A 26,973-nucleotide genomic window follows, 5' to 3' on the forward strand; every position below is an offset into this window, starting at 1 on the left:
CCATGAGCCAAAGAGGGAGTGGCATCGGCCGTGCAAGGCAATGCAACAGTGTTCCTTTTGTTCAAAGGCTAGGTCAAAATCAATTTATAGGATGCACTATATACCAGCTTCCTTATATTACATTCTTATGAGTTCAAATTCTGTCCTGGCACATGGAGGAGTGTGGGGGGGGGGGGGAGAATAAAAGATCCAATAAGAGTTTCAACAATGAGCTGTTCATGCTGCACTGATGGAAAGACATACAAGGAAATGTATCATAATTGGTAGACAGCAGCTGGGATTAGTAAAAGTGCATTTTATAGAAAGGATGACACATTATTAGACAAAGCACTGTTGCTTAGCAAGTATTTCCGTACTAGTAACAATTATTTTTGCTTTATGCCGCAAGTCCTTTAAAAGTGTATTTTATAGGAAGGATGACACACTATTATTAGACAAAGCACTGTTGCTTAGCAAATGTTTCTGTAGTAACAATATATTTTGCTTCATGCCGCAAGTCCTTTATTTGTGTTGTAATAGGTACTGATGTTAAAACTGTATTATGTAATAGTGTACATTAATATAATATGTGTTACATACTGTATGGACACAACACATTTCAGATTCTATCGTAATAAGGACACAACAAAATGTCAGGGGTACTCAGGGGAGTCACAAGGGGGGGAAAGTGGGACTAAGCTACTAGGGCCCAGGGTGGAGGGGCCTTAATTATTTAGCTATTTTTGAAAATGGGTGCAAAATGCAAATATTTGAATATATGTATTTTTTAAGCAAACATTTGTAACTCCAATTTTGCTTCTGGGGGGGTCCCTGGAACTAAATTATTTGAGATGGGTAACATAGGTTTTTCAAAAAAAAGAAGGATTTCAAATATTCAAAGACATTCATGGGGGGCCCGCAGTGAATCCTTGTACCCAGGGCCCAGAATTTGGTGCGACACCCCTGGGGGTACTCATTGTAAAACAACAAAATAACAAGGCAAAATGTAGATAGCATGTTATGCAAACTGATACCAGGTCAATGCTTACCTGGCATCCTATAGTGCATAGCGTCTTATGTACAGATTATTGATTGTTTGGTCATTCTACTGTTAGACTGATGATAGGTTCTTGGTTTACCTACGATATTAGATGACGACTTCTATGCATTTGATGTACTCCCATGTGCTGTCCTTGCTTATTGTAAATCGCTCTGGATTAAGAGCGTCTGCTAAATGCCTAAATTGTAAAACCGTAACAAGAAACGGTCAAACCAATAATTTAGATAAAAATGCAGACAGCAATGGCAATGGGCTTGCTCTACATACAAAACCCATTGTTGTCAAGAGGAGTTATCAGGAAGTGCCAGCTCTATAACGCACTTCAAGAGAGGCAAGGAACTGTAACGCAATTTGTGACATTAGAACACATCATCCTATAATAAGAACAGATAATACAGCATTGTTGTAATGGGGACATTTCATCTTCCTGTCCCACACTGAAGCTGGACTCCAAATTTCCCCTTTAGTGGTACCTAGGATGTATGGTCTGTGCGATCCTTCACTTCACTCTCCAGTGGAGGAATAGAGAGATACAGAGGGGAGAGAGGTACTAGATGGTGTTCAGCTGCAGTGATAAAGTCAGTAATATCACTATCTCGCCCTCCACTCCCAAGAATTGCTATAAACCTATTTCGAAAATTGCACCCATATATTTGTGGGAGACAGTTAGCTCATCCCAGTGACAGTGCAAACTTTTAGGCTGAATTATGCCACTGTCAGTCAGAGGGGTTTATCAAAGAGGGTCAATAACTCACAGACCCAAATCTGAGCGAGCTCAACCCCAGCGCCTCGCTGAGCGAGAGCCAGCCAGCCATCCAGCTGCCAGGGAACAGCCTGCTGCTAAAGGCTCGGGGCACAAGATGGTGCCCGGTCATGCTGCTACAATAACGTGGCTAACACTGGACACAGTACTGTTAAGGCTAGAGGCTGGCTAGCACAAGCCACAATAATAAACACTGGAAGCTGCCAATAATATTTTCCACTTAAAACATACAGAACTGTCTGCATGCCTTAATAAACTGACCAAATCATAAGATCTTTTATCAAACATTTTGAATATTATTATTATACTTATACAATAATTGCTAATCAAATCATTTTCAATACACAACGATAGATATATAGACAACGGAAGATTTTGTTTTCTCCACTAATGCTAATTCTGATACCAGTATTTAAATGCAGACAGACTTCCATTGTATTAAAATTGCATGTTTCTTGTGGATTTACTACAGACAGAGATTTCATTATACCGAAAATATGGCACTCTAAGGAACATTGGTTTCACAAGTGTCATCATTTTTCACCTTTTCGGAGCCCATGAACCACTTTGCACTGCCTCCTGTCTAGAATAGGCCAAAGATGTGTATCATATGCAAACAACTTGGAGAATTCTACATTTTTTCAACCCTAATGGGCATTCCAGGGAACATTTTGCCGATGGCCACTCTGATACCTCAACTGGAGCCATAGTAATGAGTGCAAATCATTACACTTCATTGTTAAAACAGCCACGGCCCTTAATAATTCTCCTAAAATCATTAAGATTATACAGCAAATTATTCCCTCAAATCCTACAGTATAGGGTGAAGTTTACAGTGCATTTTGTTCCTATGCTATATCGCAAATCCAGTGGTGGTAATAAATCGCCAGCCTTTGTTGAGAATTTTCTCAGCTGTGTCAAGCAAACTATGCTTACATTTGACTCACCCCTTTGTTTATTAGTATACAGCCTGATAATGAGGTGCAACATCCCCACAGAATTAGTTTTATGAATTATGCATATGTATTATAACGTATGGTACTGTAAATATCAGACATTGCTACTGTACACACACACACACACACACACACACACACACACACACACACACACACACACACACACGATTAGCTGAGGCATTGTGATAATTGCAGGAAATTGTTAAAAAAAACATTAGATAACAAATGAGAAGGATGAGATAAATACACATGTAGCATACTTTTTGCTTGAAAGTACCCTGCCATTGTGGGTATACATACAGTATTCGTAGAGCTAGGTAAATATAATATTGATATTGTAATATGAGACTAGATACATTCTGGCATTTGGGATATCTTAACAACACGATATGGCATGTTTCCTGCTTTTAAAGGCTGCATTACAGTAAAGTGATGTCATTTTCAGAACTTACTTGACCGTTCTAGCTGCTTTATTATTTGCCTTTACCCCCTTCGTATTATACAGGCATTAGTGATCATTACTTATATATCGTCGTTGTCGGGTGAAAACCTTGTAAGTCCAAAACCGTTGGTTTTGCATTTATCATTTTAAAAAGTATTTAAACTAGTGAAAACAGCCGATCTACAAGCACACAACGCCTTGCACCGCAAGGCGTTGTGTGCTTGTAGATCTGCTGTTTTCACTACTTTTGTGCAACCTTGTATGATGAAGCAGGGCTTTAATTTGCGAAAGAACGTACAAATTTGAAACTTGGAGATACGAGGTTTCCACCCGACAACGACGATATAAAAAAAAAAGGTCTCAGTGTGTAAATATTTGGTGTTAACACCAATAGTCAAAATGCTTTCCATAATACCCAGTCATAGTGAGAGATGTTGCCATACATGCCTCTTAGTGTAGCATTACAGCTGCATTACAGGAGTAAATAGGTAGCCTATATTAACTGCCCGCAACAACAGTTTATGTTGCAGATTGCAGGCGTTTATCAGACACTCGTGATGACAAACATCATGAGCAGTTGCAGGCTAATTGTACACGAAGACAAGCTTTTTGCGTCCTAAACACAGTAATATAGCTTGAGTTCTAAGCCATTTAAATCTGCGGTCCACAGAAAACTATCAAGTGTCATGCTATTTTGCTTGAGAAGGCAGAGACTAACAACTACATATAAATGTGGAAAATAATTTGTCATCATCAGGATTGAATGTTCCGTCTTTCAAAACATGAGTTATGGAATACTCATATAGCACTCAAGGACGAGTAACCACTACTAGATCTTAGTTTACCACAATGAATGGCCGTGCTTATTGCACCTCTGAGCTCCACACCAAAAACCCTGTGTTACTGATGACCAGTGGCGTAAAGTAACATTAAACTTAAGTAATGTACTTAAGTACAATTTTAAGGTATTTTAACTTTACTTGAGTATTTCCAATTTCCAATACTTTTATTTCTACTCCACTATATCTCGGATCCAAATATTGTACTTTTACTGCATTTATTTGAAAACTGTAGTTACTAGTTACTTTGCAGATATAAATTATAATAAAACACATTAACCACTTTAGCCCTATTTTATACCGTGGCTATTTGAAAATAGCCGATAATAGCCAATTTACAAGCTTACAAGTTGTGAGCTTGTAGATCTGCTATTTTCTAACAGTTTGTACTTTTACTTTTGGTACTTTAAGTAGTATTTTTAAGGGCAACACTTTCATACTTTTACTTCAAGTACATTTTGAATTCCAGCCCTTTACTTGTAACAGAGTATTTCTATATTGCATTATTGATACTTTTTACTTAGGTAAAATATGCGACTACTTTTTCCACCACTGCAGATGACACTCCAGACAATCACCCTGAGGGTGGAATAAGCACAAACCTCAAATGCGCATTGTCTGTCATGAATAATGATCCACATGGGGCACTGGCAAACCGCACACACGCAGTCAGCTCGACACGTCTGTGACGCTGGAGCGGATGTACAGGGGACTGGAGCAATACCGCTCCCAATCCAAGCAGAGGTGGGGATGATCCTCTGATGGCAGAGCCCTCCCTTTGTGTATACGAGTGTGTTTAGCGTTGTCTCGGCAACTCAGAACCCGCTGCTTCACGGGGGCCAGGCTGCCCCGCCCTGAGTGGTGTACAGCAGGGGTCTTCAACAGGGGGTCCGGGACCCCTAGGGGGTCCCCAGAGTTACTACAGGGGGTCCTCCAAATCTTCCAATCCTTTTTTTTTTTTTTTTTTTTTATCCCATGGTTTTTGTAACCCATTTTTTCACCCGGTGCCAATTGCCTAAGCTGTGATCCTGGGCTCTACTCTCCCTCTGCCAACCTGGGGAGGGCCCCGAACTGAGCTCATGCTTCCTTCAATGCATGAGGAGTGAGCAGGCCGCTTCTTATCACCTGACAGGGGGAGCTTCCCCGGTTGGACGTAGCGCGTGGAAGGAACACGTTATTCCAACCAGTTCCATTCCCCTCCATCAGGCGCCCCGGCTGGCCAGGGGGAGGCTTTATAGAGACCAGGATTACTGCATGTTTTTGTGAGGGTATCTACCCTAGGAGACACGGGGAGAACATGCAAACTCCACACAGAAAGGCCCTTTTGCCAACCCCACCTAGGGTGTGGGCACTGATGACGCGGAGGAGGGAACACGCCCCCAGCACCCACAGTGTCCCCCGGCGGGAATCGAACCCAGGACCTTCTAGCTGTGAGGCGACAGCACTACTGACTGCGCCACCGTGCCCCCGATCTTCCAATCCTTTTTATATTAATAACTTGAACCCTAATGTCACTGTCCATATTCTGAGAACTGTATAGCCAAAAATAGCAGATCTACAAGCTCACAACGCCTCGCAGCACGAGGCGTTGTGAGCTTGTAGATCGGCTATTTCCGGTAAAGAGGTTTGGTATAGAAGGGAAAAAGAGCAGACGTACAGTGTAAAAGGTCAAGTGTATTAGGTAATGATGGCTCAAGAGGTTAATATCTGAAAACACCAATTGACATGAATCCAAAATACACTGATGATTGTGCTGTCAAACAATGAAACTGTATGGAATCTATGAACAGGTTGTGGGGGTACCTGCTTCATCTCTCTCTCAACTAAGGGGTCCTTGGCCTGAAAACGTTGAAGACCACTGGTGTACAGAATAGAGGGAGGGGGGGCGTAGAGGCACCCCTAACAGAGCTGGCAGCCCACCTGAGGTTTAGCTACAGTAAGTAGGTGCACATACAGTATATACTGTGTATGGCATCATCAGAGTATGTAGATGATTACAGAGTCGGGTTGTTACTGTATGCGACTGTTATTTTCATTAACATTCATTTCCCGTGCTTGGTAAGATTGTAAATATACGCCCCCCAGCCTAATCACAGTTATTTCAGACCGGTGCAGTTATCTCCATATCGCCAAGCCCTAAAAGAAATCTGTTTATGATAGGAAGCAGATCTCTGAGGTGTACAGCAGCACGGAGGACCTTTGAGTATTTACCCAGGGATGAACTGTGTGACTAATGGTTTAACACACTGCACTGCCCTGACCAGTGTGTTTTACTGTATTATTACATCAGTACTACAGTAATCCGTGGCCTCCCTTTATGACATGATACTGTAATGTGGAGCTGGCCTTGTCCAAATGGGGGGCGAATTTGCAGGTCTTTGCAGATTTGCGTTGCATTGAAATGCAGGCAACCTTGGCAGGAAATAAGAGACGGGGGGAAAAAAGCCAGCCTTTCATCATTTTCCCCAAATCAGAGGAGGAAATGAATATGGATGCCCTCGGGCGAGAGGGGAAGGAAATTCAGGGGCTGATGAGGTCCCTAAAGGATGCGTCTGGACAGTACCGGAACTTTTCAGTTGGGTCGCTGCCAGGGTGGGAGGGCTGCCATGGAGCATGTAGGAAACACATGCAAACATAACTAGGCACTGACACACGCACTGTGTGAACACATAAGAATGGTACACAGTACACACGCACACAAACACAGACACACAGGCACGTGCGTGAAAACACACTGAGGCAAACACAGATGCACATGTACAGTAAGCGCAGACACGAGCTACACGTACTGTACTAACTGCAAATACACAAAAGAACTTGTGTGTGCATACAAAGACTCAAGGCTTATAATACTGAAACAAGAAGGGGTCTAATAAAACTTCTCCAACTTCATGTGGCCAGCCTGTGATGTAATGTAAGTTTTTAGTTTGAGCCAATGCCATTACAAAGTATAAAGGTTTCATACGTGTGTGCAGGTAGTGGTACTTGGTGTAATGGCAGCGTGCAAAATGAATTTGGCGCAGATAGACAGACCCTCGTACTTTTAGAGCCATGCCGTAAAACATATTCTGGCCTTACCACAGGTGTTCTGACAGCAATACACACATTTCCACTTACACAAGTAAGTGGAATTTCGTGATTAAGTCCTCACAAACCTTCTTTTTGTTGTTGTAGCAAATAGAAATGGAGCTAAGTGGGTGAATGAAGAGTTAAAGGAGAAATGTTAGTTGGGGACTGGGAGGGGTTCAAAATAGGTATGAGAAAATGATAGTCATAAAAGTGACATTGTTATTTGTTACCATAGGTTCAAGTTTCAAGATGTGGTTCTAATAACATCACAGCTTCCATGGGGACCTCTGACTCCACGTGGCCGCCATTCACATCCATTTAAAAAATAGGGTTACATTATTCACTTGAAGCCTCAGCGTAAACATATTCTGGGATTTACTTTCTTGGCCTACTGGTAGTGTGGACATGAAATATGGTGCCGATTGGTACAGTGGTTTCCAAGTGTATTCCTAAACAGTGGACACACACACACAGACAGACAGACAGACAGACAGACAGACAGACAGACAGACAGACAGACAGACAGACAGACAGACAGACAGACAGACAGACAGACAGACAGACAGACAGACAGACAGACAGACAGACAGACAGACAGACAGACAGACAGACAGACAGACAGACAGACAGACAGACAGACAGACAGACAGACAGACAGACAGACAGACAGACAGACAGACAGACAGACAGACACACACACACACACACACACACACACACACACACACACACACACACACACACACACACATACAGAGTACTCTTCTGGACGGGCCCAGACCCTATAGGAGCAATACCATAACTAGAAAGATGCAATTGTAAATTGCAAGTGTGGTTGCTGTTGACTCTAATGGGGAGCCAATCGGAGAGGGGGGGAAAGGGTGACATCACAATATCAAGGTATTGTGATGTCTGATTGGGTGAAGGGTTACATCAGATGATGAGAAAAATAGAGAAGAACTATAGTCTGCGGGGCAACCACACTAATTAATACAAACCAACAATAATTGACCTGGATGAAACAAGCTGATATCAAGCTGTTGATATCAGCTTGCCATGGTTACCCAATATTTCCAGACAGAATATTTGGTGGCCAGTCTGCAGTCGTGAGGAACTCTATATTTGGGCAAGACTGATGTCATATGTGACGACATGAGATTTGAGGAAGCTGAGCTTAAAAAGTGTACAGAGTACACGTCATCATCAAGAGAGAACCATGACATCTTATAAGATGAGCCATCATGACTTCTTACATATCTTTTGTTTAAATAATCTGAATATTGCCCTTTTGGGTTACTAAGCGAACATCTGAGGACGGCGTAGAGAAGACAATGCCTGACAACACACTTGTGATTAACTGTTTAATGTCAGCTCTGGGAGGCATGGCCACAATGAAACTCATTCCAACTTTCAAGGACCAATTCATCTCAGTCGGACTGTACGGCATGGACCTGAACAAAACTATGAAAACCAAAGTTCCAGAATCCCAGGGCGTCATCAGTGGCACAGTGTTCCTCATCATCCTCTTCTCTTTCATACCAGTGCCTTTCCTTAGCAAGGGAAAAGCAGGAGAAACAGGTTTCCCCCACAATGAGTTTGTCCAGGTGATTGCCGCACTGTTGGCCATCTGCTGCATGATCTTCCTGGGCTTTGTTGATGATGTGTTCAACTTGCGTTGGAGATATAAGCTTATGCTTCCATCCATCGCATCCCTGCCACTGCTCATGGTTTATTTCATCAACATTGGTAACACCGTCATCGTGGTACCCAAGCCGGTCAGAGCCCTGTTGGGTCGGCAGTTGGATCTGGGTATCTTTTACTATGTGTACATGGGCATGTTAGCAGTGTTCTGCACCAATGCCATCAACATATTAGCAGGCATCAATGGTATTGAGTCAGGACAAGCTCTGATTATCTCTGCCTCCATCATCATCTTCAACCTGCTGGAGCTCAGTGGGGACTATGTGGATCGTCATGTCTTCTCCCTTTATTTTATGATCCCGTTCTTCTTTACCACATTAGCACTATTTTATCACAATTGGTACCCCGCCTCTGTGTTTGTGGGAGACACTTTCTGCTACTTTGCAGGGATGACCTTTGCTGTAGTAGGCATCCTGGGGAACTTCAGCAAAACTCTACTACTCTTCTTCATTCCTCAGATTGTCAACTTTGTCTACTCGCTGCCTCAGCTCTTCCATATAATTCCATGTCCCAGACACCGCCTCCCCAGACTGAACCCACACACTGGCAGACTGGAAATGAGCTACTCCCGATTCAAATGGAAGGACCTCCCTAAATTAGGACAACTCATTCTGAAGGTGGCAGAGTTATTGTGCCTGCTTGAGGTCCGAAGGGGCCAAGAGGGGGATGATGAGTTTATTGAATGCAACAACATGACATTAATTAACCTGGTACTGAAAATACTGGGTCCCACCCATGAGGGAAATCTGACTGTCATCATGCTGCTCATTCAAGTAATGGGAAGTGCTATTGGTTTTGGAATTCGCTATCTTCTAGTCCGCTTCTTTTATGACGTGTAGACTTAGCTGACACAGCATGAATGTCATGAAAAAGAAAGAGGTAGCAGTGCACCCTGGAGGACAAGAATGAGGCTCTGGCCAGAAAGCAGCTCTCAACAGAGCACAGTTTTAGACGAGTGAAGCTTCAGATAGAAACAAGTTCAGAACTTCGGAGCATGTGCAATGCAGCTAGTAGTATAGCAGGGTTTTCTTTATTGACATCCACAATCAATCTTTCTCAAAGGGTTCCTTCCTGTTTTAAACAAGCTACTATAATTCCAGTACTAAAAAAGAGCACGAGTAACTGGTCTAAGTTACGCTTCTGCCCCGTAGCTCTCACCCCTATAGTGAGCAAATGTTTTGAGAAGAATGTCAAAGAGATGATCAACAGCAGGCTGCCACCCACCCTAGACGCCCGCCAATTCATTCAACGGCAAAACAGATCCATAGACTCTGCCATAGTCACAACACGTGACACTGCCCTCCCCTCCTGGAGAAGAGGAAGACCTTTCCTAAAGTATGTGAAAATGAGGTCCATTGACCGAAGAACTTTGGGATGGGCCCCAAGGTCCTACAAGTTTTTTTACCGAAGCACCATGGAGGCATCCTGACTGGCTATTACAGCCATGAACCCCAACCACAGAGCTAACTGGCAGTAGATTGCAAAACAGCTACAGTACTTCCCCAGACAATCAGGTTTTTCATTATTAATGACCAGTCCTGGAAAAAGAAAAGAAACTCAAAAAAATATCCGAGCTCTGAAGCGTGGCCTACATCTGGCCTAAATCTTGTCACAAAGCACTCAAAGTTTGTTGTAAGGCACGCCCAGGGTCACATTGGCCAAGCTTCGCGGGACGCTAATGAAATTAACTCCTAAATAGCACCGCTCACTTCACATGAGGTGTGATTTTTCTTTTATTATCCTGTTTATTGCTATAATGTAAGAGGGACCGGAACAAAATCATTACTTGTACTTGTCATAAGCAAGTAAGTAACAATTAAACTTGAACACCTTGACCCTTGAACCTTCAAGGTACTGTAGAGGCCGTACAGATGGATGGAAAAACAAAAAGGCCGCCAAAGACATTTGTTGGGAAGATGAGTGGAAAGCACTGCAAGAGAACCTCAAGAGAAGACATTGGCTGTGAAGGAGAAAAACAACTGCAGTCTCAGTTGTCCCAGGTGACCTGCCTCCAGGAAGAACAAGAACAGTCCCACAGGGATGAGACGGTGATGAAAGAGTGGACCTGGGATAAGGAGACAGTACCTCATAGTCCTGCTGGTCTTTGGGAGGTCTGCAGACAACCACCATGTGTCTCCTTTGAATACACGTCATTAGGGTGCAACAGTTAATCAAACTAATCGAATATAAGAAATGATTGATAATCAGTAACTTAGTAAAATGATCAATTAATAAGCCTATTTTGGACATGTCATTATAGGTGAAAAATATTTAAAAAATGTTAAAATAGCAGATGTACAAGCTCAACATGATGCATTGTGAGCTTGGTATATTTTCATGACACTATTGTGCAACACAATTTCAAATAATGCTTAAGAGGTTACTTGATTCATTGATGTATGGAAAATAATTATTCGATTCATCGGAAAAGGTATGGGTAGAATAATTGCTAAGAAAACTAGATTGCGCTCAACTTGCGCCAACTTGCATCTTGTGGCCATGTTGTGCACTTGTGGCCATGTATGGCCCACTTGTGCGCCAGCAGAGCACGCCTTGTTATTTATATCAGGTTGCACTTGTTGATGGTGATGTCACCAAGAATGCTGGTCCTTGATTGGCTACAGGCATAAACACAGAAAGATATGCGACAGATATGCGCCGAACGCAGTACTTTCACTGGGAGGGTGTAACCAGGTGGCAAGTAATCTCTGCTGAAGCCCACTTCCTGAATCTCTTAAGGGTAAAGTTCCCTTTAATGGCCCAGCAGATATCGTTATTTCACCTCCTGCAGGCAGGCTCCAAGAGAATTTACTCGAGTGAACGAGGTTTCGTCTGGATTCTATTACCTTGGTAAACATTTTCAACACTTTGTGTTTTCAATCATTATGTGTTTTCAATCACTATTATGATGATGATATGCGCTTTAAAATTAATGATAAAATATGGTATGCTTCTAGGGCTTCTAGATCTAGGTACTTGGTCTACCGAGTGAAGCCCGGTTTCTTTTCGGGATAGGAAGTTCAAAGATGGCGGATCTGAATTAACAGAAAATGTGGTTTCTAAAATAGTGAAAATAGCCTATACACACTCACGATGCATCGCATCATAAAAAGTTTTAAAAATGTATGGAATTTAATTTGAGTTTTTTTCTACATTTGATTTTCTTTCTGAATCTTTTAATATATACTGTATACTGTATATAGGAAAAGTAAACATATTTACTCACGACACATACTGTATAATGGCGGTGTGACCCACTAATATTTGGGGAACACTGAATTAATGCCCAGTCCTAACACCCTTGCACCACTGGAAACGTAGTCACATTCTCGAAAATATGTTTACGAAAGCAGGATTATATTCATCCTGCTTCCAGCAGCTGTCCGTCACCCATCATCCACTGAACCACTGTCCTGCTCAGGTCTCTCAGCATTTGGGCCAGAGCCACAATCTGTATGCGTCGATGGGACCCCGGTTACATTTTCGGGAAGGATGGCCCGCAGCCAGTGGTTTCCAGGGATACACTAGCCACGTGAACCATAGCGTCCCTATTCTGGGGGGAACATTCACGGAAAACAGCAGATCTACAAGCACACAATGTGTCAGCTATTTTCGGCAAAGCTATTTGGTGTATGGAAATATGGTCAGCTAAGTTTAGACTAAAGTTTAAATGGTTAGAACAGTAACCGGAAGAGTGGCCGCCTGAGAACTCTTTTATATTTTATTGCAACCGTAGTATGAGAAACAGCACATCTTTTCTTTTCTTTTTTACAGTCTATGGGTTTGACGCTCTACCATCAAGCTCTGACATCACTTTTTATGCATATATGGAGATCCTTGATGTCATCACAGGACTTCATATGGGAATGCCCATATATGGAAGCCACATCGGCCACATACCACATTAACAAAATCCATATATGGCCAAGACAGATGGCCAAGACAGCCCATATCTGTGTGGCTGGTTCTACAGACAGGGATCTCCATATATGGGCATCAAAGGGATTGTATGTATTGTATGATGTCAGATGTCATAGATGTCATAGGACTTTCACATAATGAATAACTGAGTAAGCATGTTTGCGGTCTCACAGACTATCTCCATATACAGTACATGGATCTCCATATACCGGTATGGGTACCAGGGATCTCCATATATGGGTAACTGGTCCGGTAATATACATCCCTTGCCAGATGGCCAAGACATGGCGTGACCTCACCCTTGAGGTTGCATGTCACCCTTAGGCGTCTTCAGTGGCGTAAATATGGAGGTGCAGCTGGTACAGCCGCACCAGGGCCCACACACACAGGGGCCCATGAAGGAAGAGGAAAAAAAAAGAAAAAAAAATCTGTCTGCGCGACCACACTTGGTAATACGGTAATGACGTTCGGCGGTGGAATGCATCTGCGCGGCCGCAACAAGTATTACGGTAATGGGTTTAGGTGCTGAGTAGCTGCCTAGGCTAGGCCCTAGCTGGTGGAGTGCCGAGTGAATGATAATTTGTCCAATCATCCTTTGAGACCTGTCAGCTGTGTGTCAATCAGTCAGGATGGGTCGTGTCTATTTAATGTGCAGCACTGAAAGGCTTTCATTGTAGACCTAGTGTTCTATTTATTTGGTCATGTCAGAGCCCTGGTCATGTTTATAGGCCTATTTAAAAAAAAAAGGTGCGCACCAAGCAACATATCCAGGTCCTCCCCTGCAGCCCCAAAGACACCCGAAAATGACTTAATAAAGGAAACCCGTTTTAGTTGACTTTATACCCAAAAATACCCATTTTGGCCGACCTTATAACCGGAAATACAATTTTTTTTGCCAAATGTCTCCTAGCTTTGTGCTCCCCCTAGTGGGGACAGAGTTAGGCGCCAGTGCTTACTGCAATGATATTGTTTATGTCCTTTGTACATTCTTGTACTTCTGCTTATGTGGACATAAATAAACATTTCAAATGTCACTTGCGCTTGTGTATATAGGGGTGGGTGGGGTGGGTTGGGGGGCCCACAACAAATATCTGCACCAGGGCCTATCACAATGTTGTTACGCCACTGGGCGTCTTACTGGTATTTTGTTAGCGTTTATTTAAGGTGTTATGTGATGTTGATGTGGGGACAAATAAATAATAATATAAGCCATGGTCTAATATTTCTACAATTGCTACAAATTATTATTATTATTTCTGACCATTTTCCAAAGCATGTACATTTTCCTTATTTTTTTACATTTTGGAAGAAATTGACAAATTAACATTGAGAAGTCAGTGAGACAGGCAATGAGATGGGAACATTATCGTACAGTCGGTTTTAAGAAATACACAAACATGCAGACACACTGACAGACACATCTGTACACTAAATCCATACAATCACATACAACACGGCTAAATCTGGAGAGTTAATTTAACTCTGAAAGAGTTAAATCAACACTCTCCAAGTTCAGACTTTACTGCGTGCATACTACACTGTATGTTTTTCTTTCCACTTTAAGAGTCCTACTTTTCCAGAATTTAATTTCTTGACTGGGAATTGAAGACTTTTCTTGTTAATAAATATAAGGTATGCCGACTGTATGGCTGACCGCTGGGTCATATCATAAAATGAGAAGCAGACCTGCAACAACATCACTATATAATAAATGTAGAGCTACAGTACATATTGGGATGTCCTGTTTTCTGTCCAAATGCAAAAAAAGAATTTATGTGTCTGAGATCCTATTATTCCAGACCTGTGTGGAAACCCTGCATATAAGCTTACTGTATACGGTAAACAGACAGAAACCCTACATATAATGTATACAGACAGAAACTCTACAAAAATGAAGTCAATGTGCTATTGGAAGGGGGTGCACGTTAGTGCATTCACCAAATATTCGAATATCAAAGTCACTATTCGACATGGTTCACTGAAGTCGAATATTCGCTTGTTTTTATTTTTTAGTTTTCTCTTTAAAAATATAGTTTATAAAGCTTGGCTAGATAGGAAGTCATAAGAATGAGTTGTAATGCTCCTGGTGGATGAATTTGTTAATGCTCTATACCAGGGGTTCTATACCGTGACCCCCAAAATAAACATATTTGAACTGGGGACCCCCACACTGACGAGCACTTGGAATTGTAGGTATTACATTTAAATTACATTTTTCGGTTCCACAGATAAATATATGTGAAAATAGCAGATCTACATGCTCACAACGCCTCGCAACACTAGGCGTTGTGAGCATGTAGAGCGGCTATTTTCACAATGTTCGCCTCTTCCTTACTTAATATTTGACAGATTGGCCAGTCCTGTAGAATATTCGACTATTCGAATACTTTGAGGTTGAATAATTCGAATACTAAAAATCACTATTCCTGAATGCCCTAGTGCACATAGCTACACACGCTGGGGCCGCGCAATATACAATTTCATACCTCAATATTTATGGCAAATATCATTGACAATAGCGATACAATATACAATATGATTATAGGTTAATACTTATTTTATTGCGACCGTAGAACGTAGATCGCATTTAGTATGAAAACCTGCAGATCATGTGCGTGCGTGCGTCCCGCCTCATGTCACGCTCCATATACCCTGAAGAAGGCAGTTGTACTGCCGAAACGTTGGTAATTAATCTCTGTGTCCAACAATAAAACTTTGGCACTTTGGCTACGGTGTGTGCGGCTACTTTTCTGTCTTTTTAAGACACTTTCTGAGATTATACTGCCGTGAGCCGGCACCACCAAAAGGACCTGGTGTGCGTAGCATTCCCTGATGTCATCAATATTAAGCCCATATCTGGGAATGCCCATATATGGACATATTGTGTCAGTCTGTTGTTTCAGCACAACCTCGCCCTTTCGGCGAGGTCGCTTCTCGCCCTCAGGGCATCTTACTGGTAGTATTAAGTGTAGCAACCGTGAAAACTAAACATTCTTAAAAAAACTGCATATTTTAGTGCCATAATGGTATATGTTTCTGACGTTTAGTCTCTGTGCTGACCAGTTCAGTCACATATACGGACCTGGTCTGGGGGAGTTCCTGTATAGCCCTGTATACACACAGGCAGTCAGACAGCCAGGCAAGAATATGGTGCACAAAAGTTGGAGAGCTCCCGATATTCTTTTGTTTCAGCAGACTGAATGACTCTGCTGACCGCCACTATGCTGACCTCCTACTGACACAGAGAAAATGACCACTTTCTACAACTTTAAAATGGCCTGGAGGGGGAGGACATGAGATACTAGTAGTGAAAATACAACAGACAATTGCTGACTCAATGTTTGTCAGGATATGGGAGAGAGGAAAATGTGTCCTTGACAACTTAAACGGTTTTGGATTGGACACGACTTATTTTGACAGATCGTTCTATATCAATGACTTTTTCCACACACACACTCACACACACACGCGCAAAGACACATACAGAGAGGCCATGACACACACGCACGTGTGCCCGCACACACACGCACACACGCACGCACGCACGCACGCACGCACACACACACACACACTAAAATAAAAAAAAATATGGCCCCTGATGACTTAAACAACAACAAATGACATCTTACACAAGAGCCCTAAGAACAACAGAAATAAAGAAGAAACATTCAGCTTTAAAGAGGAAAAAGCCCTATAATGAAGTGACAGTATCATCCAGCTACAGCATGTCATGCATGCTTTGATGTGCACTTTGACTTTGGAGTTCTAACCATGCTCCCGCTGACATGTACATCTGTATTATCCTCAGCCTAATGAAAAAACACAATCCATTCAACAGTCAAGTGCAACACCAACACCATTTCTTACTACACTCCCTCGGGTGAAAAGCGGGCCTGTTAGATACTTCAGCTGATGCCTACATTCACACAGCGGGCGTGCGCGCACACGCACGCACGCACGCACGCACGCACGCACGCACACAAACACACACACACTCCATCAGGTGAAATGCCACTCGATGCCTACATTCACTATACTGTACATACATGTCGGGCGGAATCCTCGTATCTCCAAGTTTCAAATTTGTACGTTCTTTTGCAAAGTAAAGCCCTGCTTCATCGTACAAGGCCGTCGCACAAAAGTAGTGAAAACAGCAGATCTACAAACACACAACGCCTCGCGGTGCGAGGCGTTGTGTGCTTGTAGATCAGCTGTTTTCACTTGTTTAAATCATTTTTTAAAAATGATAAATGCAAAACGAACGGTTTTGGACATACAAGGTTTTCACCCGACAACGACGATATGCAGAGTTGCATACACGCATGCTCGCGCACACACACACACACACACACACACACACACACACACACACACACACACACACACACACACACACACACACACACACACACACACACACACACACACACACACACACACACACACACACACACACGCACACACACATCATCATAAAACATAGGACCTCGCCATAAAACTCTAACATGTGTAACACATTTTGTTATTGCAGTTTCCTTTTGGAAGCCTTCCTGTCACTCACATAATATCAAGAATGAATACATGGTTCTGGTTTACTGGTAAAAAGAAGAACAGGGTCTCTTCTTGATAGAAGCGATGACATACGATTGGCCTGGCGAGCAACGTCTTGAATGTCTGGGCTGAGATATATGAGGTGCTCTGAGGCCCACAAATTGTTGCTGTTGGGTGGAAACCTCATATGTCCAAAACTGTTCAAATTCAGGATATTTTTCTTCCTTTTTTTTCTTGACTTTTTTGATAGAATTCAGTAGACTGACAGGAAATGGGGAGAGAGAGATATGGGGAGTGAAACGCAGCAAAGGTCGTCGGGATCGTGATTCGAACCCACGATATGAAACTTTCATATCACGATCACGATTTACGTTATTATCGCGATAATCAAAATCCATTATCCTGGGGCGGAACATTGCCAAAAAATTGCCGATCTACAAGCTCACAACGCATCGCGTTGAGACGCGTTGTGAGCTTGTAGATCGGCTATTTTTTGGCAATGGCATTTCATAGAGAGTGAAAAAAATAACGTATATATTATAAGTACCTTTTACCAATTACAGAGGATTTAAGTGGTACCGGATTTGCAGCTTGGCAAATAAAAGGTGAATTGATCCCAGTGCATGACGGAGGACGATATCACGGTAAATTAAATCTCCACGATACGATCATTGTGAGTTTTTTTATCACAATAAACGATAATATTGCTTATCGTCCCATCCCTACATGCTGCATTATCAGCCTAGGTGACCGGACCTCTACGACAGCCGTCCGGGCAAATTCAGGATTGATGGCGGAACAAAACATTAAAAGTTAAAATATGGAGATATGAGTTTTTCTGCCCGACAGAAACATAATTCTTGTACTGGAGGAGGGGCCAATTTTAATTGCTGCCGAGATGACTGGTACTGTATCATTAGATCTGCGTTAGAGAAATATCACCTCGGAAATATGTACTGTATAAATGTGTGAGAAAGACATTTCCTTATTGGTTTGAGTAATTGAATCCCACTTCCCTATACTGTACATCTTCTTTATTGAAAGCCAGCTGGCTTGATATTCCGAACCGTGTCGAAAGCAGGGATTTTGCTTTCGCCCAATCAGCTGGGAGAACCACCGGGCCGACGATGACATCACGCGACACCCACGCAGGGGCGTTACAAGGGGGGGAGAAGTGGAAGAGTGCTGCGCTGCGAGCTTGTAGATCTGCTATTTTTTAAAAGTCGTGAAAATGTGTGCAAATCTTTGAATATATGTATTTTTAAGCAAACATTCGTAACTAAAATGTTGCTTCTGGGGGGGTCCCTGGAACTAAATATTTTGATATGGGGGTCCGGTCCGTGGCCAAATACATATCATTTTGGGGGTCCTTCACATGAAAAGGTTTGAGTACCACTAAAGGTCTTTGCACACTGCTGCGTTTTTCGGGCCGAATATCGGAGTGAATTTCGGAGTGCGTGAATAAAAAAATCAACCTCACGTTATGTCAATCACGTTTGCACACTGCCGCCTGTTTCGTATTTATTTTCGGACCAGGGTTGATTTTTTTCGATTTTCGTCCCTTGCTCTCTCTCTCTTTCCTCTCTCTCTCCCTGGCCTATGGCTTTCGGATTTCCAAAACGCAACGAAAACACGCAGTGCACTGTGCAACCACCTTTACATAGAAACATAGGTTTAAAAAAAAAGAAAAAGAAAAAAAGAAATAGCAGATCTACAAGCTCGCAGCACGGCACTCGGTGCCTCACTGTGAGCTTGTATCTCTGCTATTTTTCCATAGTTAAAGAACAAAATAACGCAGTGAATCCTTGTACTATACCCAGGGCCCAGGATTTGGTGCGACACCCCTGCCCATGCGAACTGTTACGTCAGCGTGCCCCGCCCACAGGGCAGTGCACTGGCACGGTGTTTGCTTTCAGTCAGATACAGTTGGCCCGTAATTAGACATGCTGCTTCCTGTACAAAGCCCTCCCTGTGTAATATTAATCATGTGAGGATGAAGTTGTAAATCCATCCTCCACGGAAATTCCCCCTCTTTTATATATCCTCAAGAACGGGGAAGAAGAAATGGCTTCCTTGTTGTGGCGTGGGGCATTGGTTTTAATCAGATGTCAGCAGTGTGAGAGGCTACGTGGGCCTTAAAATTTGCTAATGATATGAATTTAATGTAGCATGTTCTCTGGGGGGTATCCGGGGAAAAAAAGGGTAAGAAAAAAAAAAGAAAGAAAGAAACAGGCAGTGAAATAAGCTCACAACCCTATAGTAATCGCATAGCCAATGACCTGTCTTCACTTTGTGAAACATGTTTTTTATGATGATGCAGGAAAACATTATGAGCAGATTTCCTGGGTTATTTAGTGAAATTAGTTCATCTTCATGGCATATCATGGCATATAAAATGCTGCAGAATAATATTTTTGGTTTCCCCGCATTCATTTTCTTTCCCTAAATTATGCCATTCGTCATACACTCATTACAAAGACAGTCAATTTTGAACCAATTCCAATTGCCTCTAATTTCTAACTGAAATGATACAGGATGCACATTTTTCATCTCCTTGTCATCGGCTGGCTATGTAATTCTGTGGAAATGTCTGGCACTAGAAGAATAAATATAAAGTCAACATAATTCATATTTTTAGCTAAAGTTTGCATTTTGCATTAATTCTGCAGAAGTTAAGTAAGTTACACGTGCCCAGTCATCAAAATCTGTCAGTCTGTTGATATTCAATGCATTAGATTAGTTTTATGTTTTTTTTTTTAATTGTACTTTGTCAAGCTGTTTCTTTCGGATAACAGAGGCACAGAAAATTCCAATAAAAACATGATAGCACAACAAATTAAAATGATTATTTAAAGTAGTTTATATACAAAGCAACCCATAGGCTGCAGCATTGATATGTTGTGTGCTTCTCCCTAATCAAGTTGTAAGTACAACAGAATTATTCCACATTCATCACGGACACCTAAGCTGTCACTGCTGTTTAATGAGTATCAATTAAGCAGTTTCAACAGACTAGCTCAGCACATACTGTACAGGCAAACAGGCGAGGCATAAAAGGCACACCAATAAGGGGACAGGGTTTAAAACAAGAACAGCTATCTTACTGTAGGTTAGAGGATTTGGGTTGTATTGGCTAGTGCTCTGTATTTTTTATAAGACTACACTTACACTTAATAATACTAGTGTGTGCACGCACGCGCGCACGCAAGCACGCACACACTATCTTCATAACACAGACCTACTCACTTTTTGTAAGGGCTAACTCTGAATGTGGTTTGAGGTTAAACACATTAACATATTTATTTAATGTAACACTTTATATACACCCGATATCTCTTTATTCACGGTAGCTGGTTAGTTCATCAACATCCACCCAACGATAATATTCATTTAACATAAGCATAATGTCCAAGAAGCATATTTAGACAGCATCCTATCTGAAAAGTCAAATTTGTCAAACCTATTAACTCATCACTTTTAGTCGTATCAGAGCAAGATATTTTAAAGAAGAATGTGAGGTTTCAATAACCATTTAATAATCTCTGGCATTTTTGCCAATATTTATTTTTTATACTGTAAACACTTCCATAAAGACCAAATACCTCTCACTATGTAAACCTAGATTCATATCAGTGAGCTCACAGTTCATGATTATTACAAGCCTCGCACATTTTCTGCGCAAGTACTATATGTACTGTATACTCTAAACCCTTTCCACTCAAGTTTGTCTGTCTAACATCAAGTTTCAAATAAATTACTGAATCAATCTAAAGAGCCTCTCCAATATGCGTGCTGACAGGCTGAAATATGTCACCTCGATCAGTGTTTTATTGACATATCCATCACAGAGTTGGTTGGTAAACAACAAATAATGCATTCACTGTACATGGAGCCAAAAAGAGTTGGCTTCTCTTTGAATTAATTGTGATCAGGAATTATGCATTTAATTAGCTAACATCCTGTTTCCTGTGTCTCTTTCGTAAAACATCCAAGATTATTAAAGACTCATTAAAGGTACATGTGTAATGTGGCATCATTTTTACAACTTTTTACAAATGTGAGAAAAAGTCTATCACACAAAAGCAACCTTGATGTATCTCATTATTAGTGTTTTTAACCTAAACATTGCATTGCTGCTTTGAACCGTACTGTGATTTACTGAATATCAAAACAAAACTATCAAATACATTTCAATGGAGGTGCATTCTCCCACATGTTCCTCTATGGTGGGCATGGCTTGCAAGTTTATGACTTGTACACACAGTCTGTACCGCGTTCCTCTATCTGAAGCACTCTATTGATTAGGCCTACATTATGTCTTAGAATTGTCCACTGTTACTTACAGTAGATATGTTTTAGTTAGAGTTAAATGCTTTAGGTCAATTAATTCACTGTGGGGTCCTAGGGAGGTGTGCCTGCATTTATGAGTATTTACTGTCTGTAATCAACAACACTGAGGAACTGCTTATAAGAGTCAGCTCCAAATGCAACAAGAGTTTGGAAATACGAGTAACATTTATGCCTAAAACTAATTTCTAATTGCTCCTCACAAATAACTACGCTTTTGATTTGATCTAATACAAGGTGCATGTGCAAGCATTATCTTAGCGGTGTGTGATTGAATTGAGGAAAGCCTAAAAGCCTCCATTTGACCTCTGTGCAGAGAACGGCGAGCATGGGGCAGCAAGGTCAACGGAGACGGTGGAACATTGACTAGATTCATCAAATTAGGTCCTATGTAATTGCACTGCATGACAACTCATAAAACACGCTGGCTATAAAACTGTCGGCAACCCATCAGCCTCATGCTAAATGAAGTTACAAGAGGTGCAAGGTTCACAACTTCATACAGTGTTACAGTGAGGTGTCCACAAGCACTTCCTACAGTGATAACCTCACCGTGGCCAGCCATTGAATGTCATAACATGATTGAATCTGGGACTAGTATGTTGGATGTTAAAATCCAAAAGTTACATCTAAACAATGTATAATACTAACAAAACCTCTTAAGCCCTATTTTGTACTAGTAAGAAAGAACACGCGTGGCAAAAATATAGCCAATCTAAAAGCATACAACATGCCGAAATGCGCTGCATTGTGAGCTTGTGGATCGGCCGAAAAAAAGGGATTTGACAGGTTGAAAGTGGTTAGCACTTTTACACCCCCTTTTTAAATTCCTGTCTAAATTTTGTTTGTTTACATAGAAATAAATGGATAGTATAGAACGGACATTTCCATTCATAGTAATGCTGTGCTCCTGTATCAAATATGGAAGAGGAAGTGATGGGGCCTCTGAGATGCATTTGTTCAATATGGTAACAGTAACAAACTTTGAGCTACTGTAGCCTATATTTTTGTCCATGCCTTCTTACCCCTTATACCTAAACTTCTTTTACTATTTTGTAAAACATTTTAAATCATTTAATGCCGTAAACCGAGTTGCACAAGTTATTCGCAATGGTCCACGCTGCCACCGACGAGTTGCACGAGTCCCTAACTTTTGACTCTGGATGGCGCTGTCCGCCATTTCCGTGGCAACCGGAAGGTCACCTGACACGTTGATGACGTCACCGGAACAAAACAGCATTTCTGTTTTTTTTAGGGGGAAAAAAGGTTAATCTATGGAGGAGTGGTGGAAAGTGACACTAGGTGGTACTGTTCGCTAGCCTATGGATCACCAATTATGTCCGGGGGAACTGGAAGGTCACATGTCGCGAGCAAATCAGAGCAACATGGAATAATCTATGATTTCCCAGAGGTTAGTGAAAATCTCTGAAAGCGTGGCAGGGAACGTCGAAAACAATGTTGGCCGTCATATGGTCGATCTACATTGACTCGTTGTGAGCTGGTAGATCAGCTATTTGAAATATTTAAAAAATGTTTTTCAAAATAGTAAAAAATAGCAAAAGAGTTTAGGGATAAGGGCTAAGGCATGAACGAAAATAGTGCCCTTTGTGTTAAATAACTCGGCAAAGACTCGAACTCAAGAGCTGCCTAAACAATGAACACATTTTTTTAAACAAATTTTAGAGAAGTGACCTGTTTGAGACTAACGGAGCGTGCAGTGTGACGGCAGTTTACCTTTGTAATTGTTACAGATCACACCATTAGCACAATATTGTCATAGCTCCTGCTCCTGCAGTCAGTCGCTGCCGAGGGTTAATTTGCATAATAAATCTTAATTGAAGCTCATTAAGGATTTGATAAGAAGCAAATCAGGTACACCGTGAATAACTTAAGATTAATGTTTTCTCTGTGTTTTGGTCCTCTCATATTCAGGGGCAATTTTACATTTTGATTCCTTGGTTTGTAGATAAATTAGCAAACTGCACTTTCTTCTTCTTTTTTTTCTTTTTTTTAATATCTGTTTTATTGAGCACATTATATTTGACAATAAACAGTATACAATACTTCTCTTATTACAATTCTCTTATTTGTGATTTAACAAATCAGCCAGTCCAACAGAGATTGTTTTTAACAACTGACTAATCCTATACTCAGCATTATAGATCCTCTGACTAACTATACTTTCTGTAGATCAATTCTTGTCAGATGGATGCTCTTATTTATGTGCGCATCCTCCTCACTGTGTAATCTACAGAAAGAAAGCAATGACATGCTCTTGGGTAAATTGACGAAGACGATGATTACTACAGTGTACTAGGAATGCTTATTGTGTTCTTACCTTGCCTCGTGAGCTGCAGGGAACTTTACCTTAAACATGCTTCCTCTGTGTAATCAATACCCGGACCACTGTGTTATTATATTAACTGCAAGCTTCCCTCCATTTTCATCCTCTAAGTCCTTATAAATGAACTACCCAAGCTATTCAGTCTCCTCCCCATTTGGCTCTGTAAATCATTATATCTGTAGGGACCTGGACAAAATACCATAACATAATTTCTTTTGTACTTGGGATGTCTAGCAGAAATAATGAGTTTTAGTCTGCTCGCAATAAACTCTCCCAATATTCTAGTTATTGTCAGACTTAATGAGGAGAAGAAAAAAATCATCATAACAAGAAATAGTCCCCTTTTTTCTGCAGTGATGATCACATGGAAACATTATCTACATGAATCACCCCAACGGCGTATCAAATTGTGTCATTTGCCTGGAAACTAGTGCAGGTCTCAGAGGGAAGGCAAGGTGAATGAGCGGTTGCTGTAGTGAGGTGCAACGCTGCACAGGCACTTGCCTTGAGACCAATCATAACAGCCGCCCTTTTTTTTTTCTCCACACAAGGAGAGCGAAGAGCGGGAGGAGAGAGATCACTGTGCTGGAGGGCACAGGAGTCTTGGTTCTTATCACCTAGACAGTGCACCACCCTGTCTGCCTCTCACACAAACAAAAGCCTTTCCCAAACTATTAGCTATCCACACCTGTCACCTCCGCTGGCATGCGGGAGAGAGAATGCAATGAGATCACACCAGAAACCAACCTGATATGACTTTTTTTTGTTTTTACTGCTATAAGAAATATTACTGCACAGGAGAAGAAGAGGGGGAAAAAAAACAAGCTGATGAGGAGAAACTTCACTAAAAAAAGGGGAGCACCACACACTACCTGCAGGGGCGTCACAAGGGGGGGAGTAGGACTGAGTTACTAGGGCCCAACGTATAGGGGGCTTAATTATTTTATACTTTAGGTATTGAAAAATAGCAGATATACAAAGTCGAGTGCCGTGCTGCAAGCTTATAGATCTGCTATTTTGGAACATTTTTGGGGGTCCTTCACATGAAAAAGGTTGAGCACCAACATAGAAACATAGGTTTTTCAAAAAACCTTAGAAGGATTTGAAATATTCAAAGACTTGCACAAAATTTGTGCAAGTATTTTTTTGAAAAATCTTGAACATTTAATGTTCAAGATTTTTCAAAAATAGCAGATCTACAAGCTCGCAGCACGACGAGCTTGTATATCTGCTAGTTTTCAATAGTTAAAAGTACCCAGGGCCCAGAATTTGGTGCGACACCCCTGCATACCTGTATCTCTGTGGGGAGCTTTTACAAGCCAGAAAATTGCAAGCATAGCAACAAAATGTAAGTATTTGGTATGGTGTGCTCATAAAGCCCACTGAAATGTCATGGCTGGATCTGATAAAAAAAAAAGATCATATTATTGTCATTGTTGACATCAACCGAAAAAGATTTAGAGAGAACTACAGAGACTGTTGTTGATAAAATCACTGGTGTGACTTGGACGTTCAGCTGGGCACGAATTTACAACAGAAAATCTGGTAGGGGTTAAGAAAACTTAGGTAGTAGGTACTGATCAAATGCTACAACAACCTCACTTTTCTTTTCTTTTTTTAATAGGATGGGAGTTCAGGGTTACGGCCAAATAAAACCCCATGTTCATGCTCACGTATTTTGACGTATTTATTTTTCAAGTATCATATTTTGCAGAATTGAATTGTTTTGTTCTACCTATATTTATATTACAAAATATCTAGACGCTAAAGGTATAGTATTGGTCAGTGTGCAATAGATGCTATCGTGTAACAGGCTCGACTATGCTCCAGAACACTTACTGTAACCTACTCCCATATGCAGACAAGTATTCATCTTTCACTAAATAAAATAAATCAAGTATGAAAATGATCAAAATGTGTTTAACAAGGACAAATGCAATTTTGCCCCTTTGTTATCATCAATTGTCGTTGCTTGATTTCTTTGCTTTGGAATGTATGCCTACAGTAAATCAATACATCAGCAACATGGAGTGGAGTTAGATATACTAAAATCGTGTGCATCCATGATAAAGATGACCACCACAATCATCATTATCCTTGGGGGGTAAATAAAAATAAAGGGTTATACAATTCCACTTAAAGAAGGACAGTGCAGTGATAAAACAAAAACACAAGGGTTGTAATCTGCTATGAAAACTAGGACACCCTTTGAATATGATGCACTTTTCCTTTGAGCCTTTGTCATTCAAATTGGACTTCCTTTTTTTCCTTTTTACCTAAACTGGATAAACAACATCTGCCTTGATCGTAGGATGTTTCCAGAACAAACCACTTAGGAGGAATTCCTGCTAGCCAATTCCCACAAGCTGCTGTCAGTCACTAGCTGGCACTGCAACACTTAATGCCTTTGTCTGTTCTCCAATTTATCTTGTTAACAGCAAATTGGGCTAACGGTTTGAGGCACGGAGCTAGTGTAAAAAAAAATAAAAAACAGTAGGAGAAAATACTTCCACCGCCGCAAAATGACATATGGCCCCTTCACTCAGCAATGTATCTCAAGCACTTATAGGGCTTTAGGTTTGCACTATATATAAAAGGTGAAATGTACAGTATGTAACATACTGATGATACTCCTAGGTTCCTATCCCTGTGATATGCTCTGAATGATAAAATCCAAAGTGCATCCTATATCATAGGATAGAGTAATTGTCATTTTAAATTACCATACACTAAATCAAATACAATTGGCCTTTACTTGTGTCTATAGTCTCAAGTTTACAAATATGCCTATTAATAATACAATTCCCCCAGGAGTAAAGAAGCACCCTGGACACCAAATGTCCTCTGAATTAATGTTTGAGCTGAGGAGGGGTCTTATTTATTTATTTATTGTACAATGCCTTGCAAAATAGTATTTCCACTGAGAGGGGCACTGCATCTTTAAGAGCCCCACAGAAAAAAGAAACCTATTCCTTTGCATCTTCCGCGGTCTTATTTC

The 26,973-nt window shown here is 41.2% G+C and overlaps 2 protein-coding genes across 2 annotated transcripts in view; one reads left to right on the plus strand and one right to left on the minus strand.

Moving 5' to 3' along the window:
- tshz2 (teashirt zinc finger homeobox 2) overlaps positions 1-26,973 on the minus strand; it is a gene marked incomplete at both ends in the record, with an annotated part of 53,778 nt that overhangs the window by 23,693 nt on the left and 3,112 nt on the right. The window lies entirely within an intron of this gene.
- Positions 8,476-9,651, plus strand: LOC308291327 (UDP-N-acetylglucosamine--dolichyl-phosphate N-acetylglucosaminephosphotransferase-like; the record flags this gene model as incomplete). The annotated part of the gene is made up of 1 exon (XM_080733314.1): positions 8,476-9,651. The coding sequence occupies one exon, from the start codon at positions 8,476-8,478 to the stop codon at positions 9,649-9,651; it is 1,176 nt and encodes a 391-aa protein (XP_080589440.1).

This window comes from Nannobrachium achirus (genome assembly GCF_963921795.1).
Source record: "Nannobrachium achirus genome assembly, chromosome: 9".
Lineage (NCBI taxonomy): Eukaryota > Metazoa > Chordata > Actinopteri > Myctophiformes > Myctophidae > Nannobrachium > Nannobrachium achirus.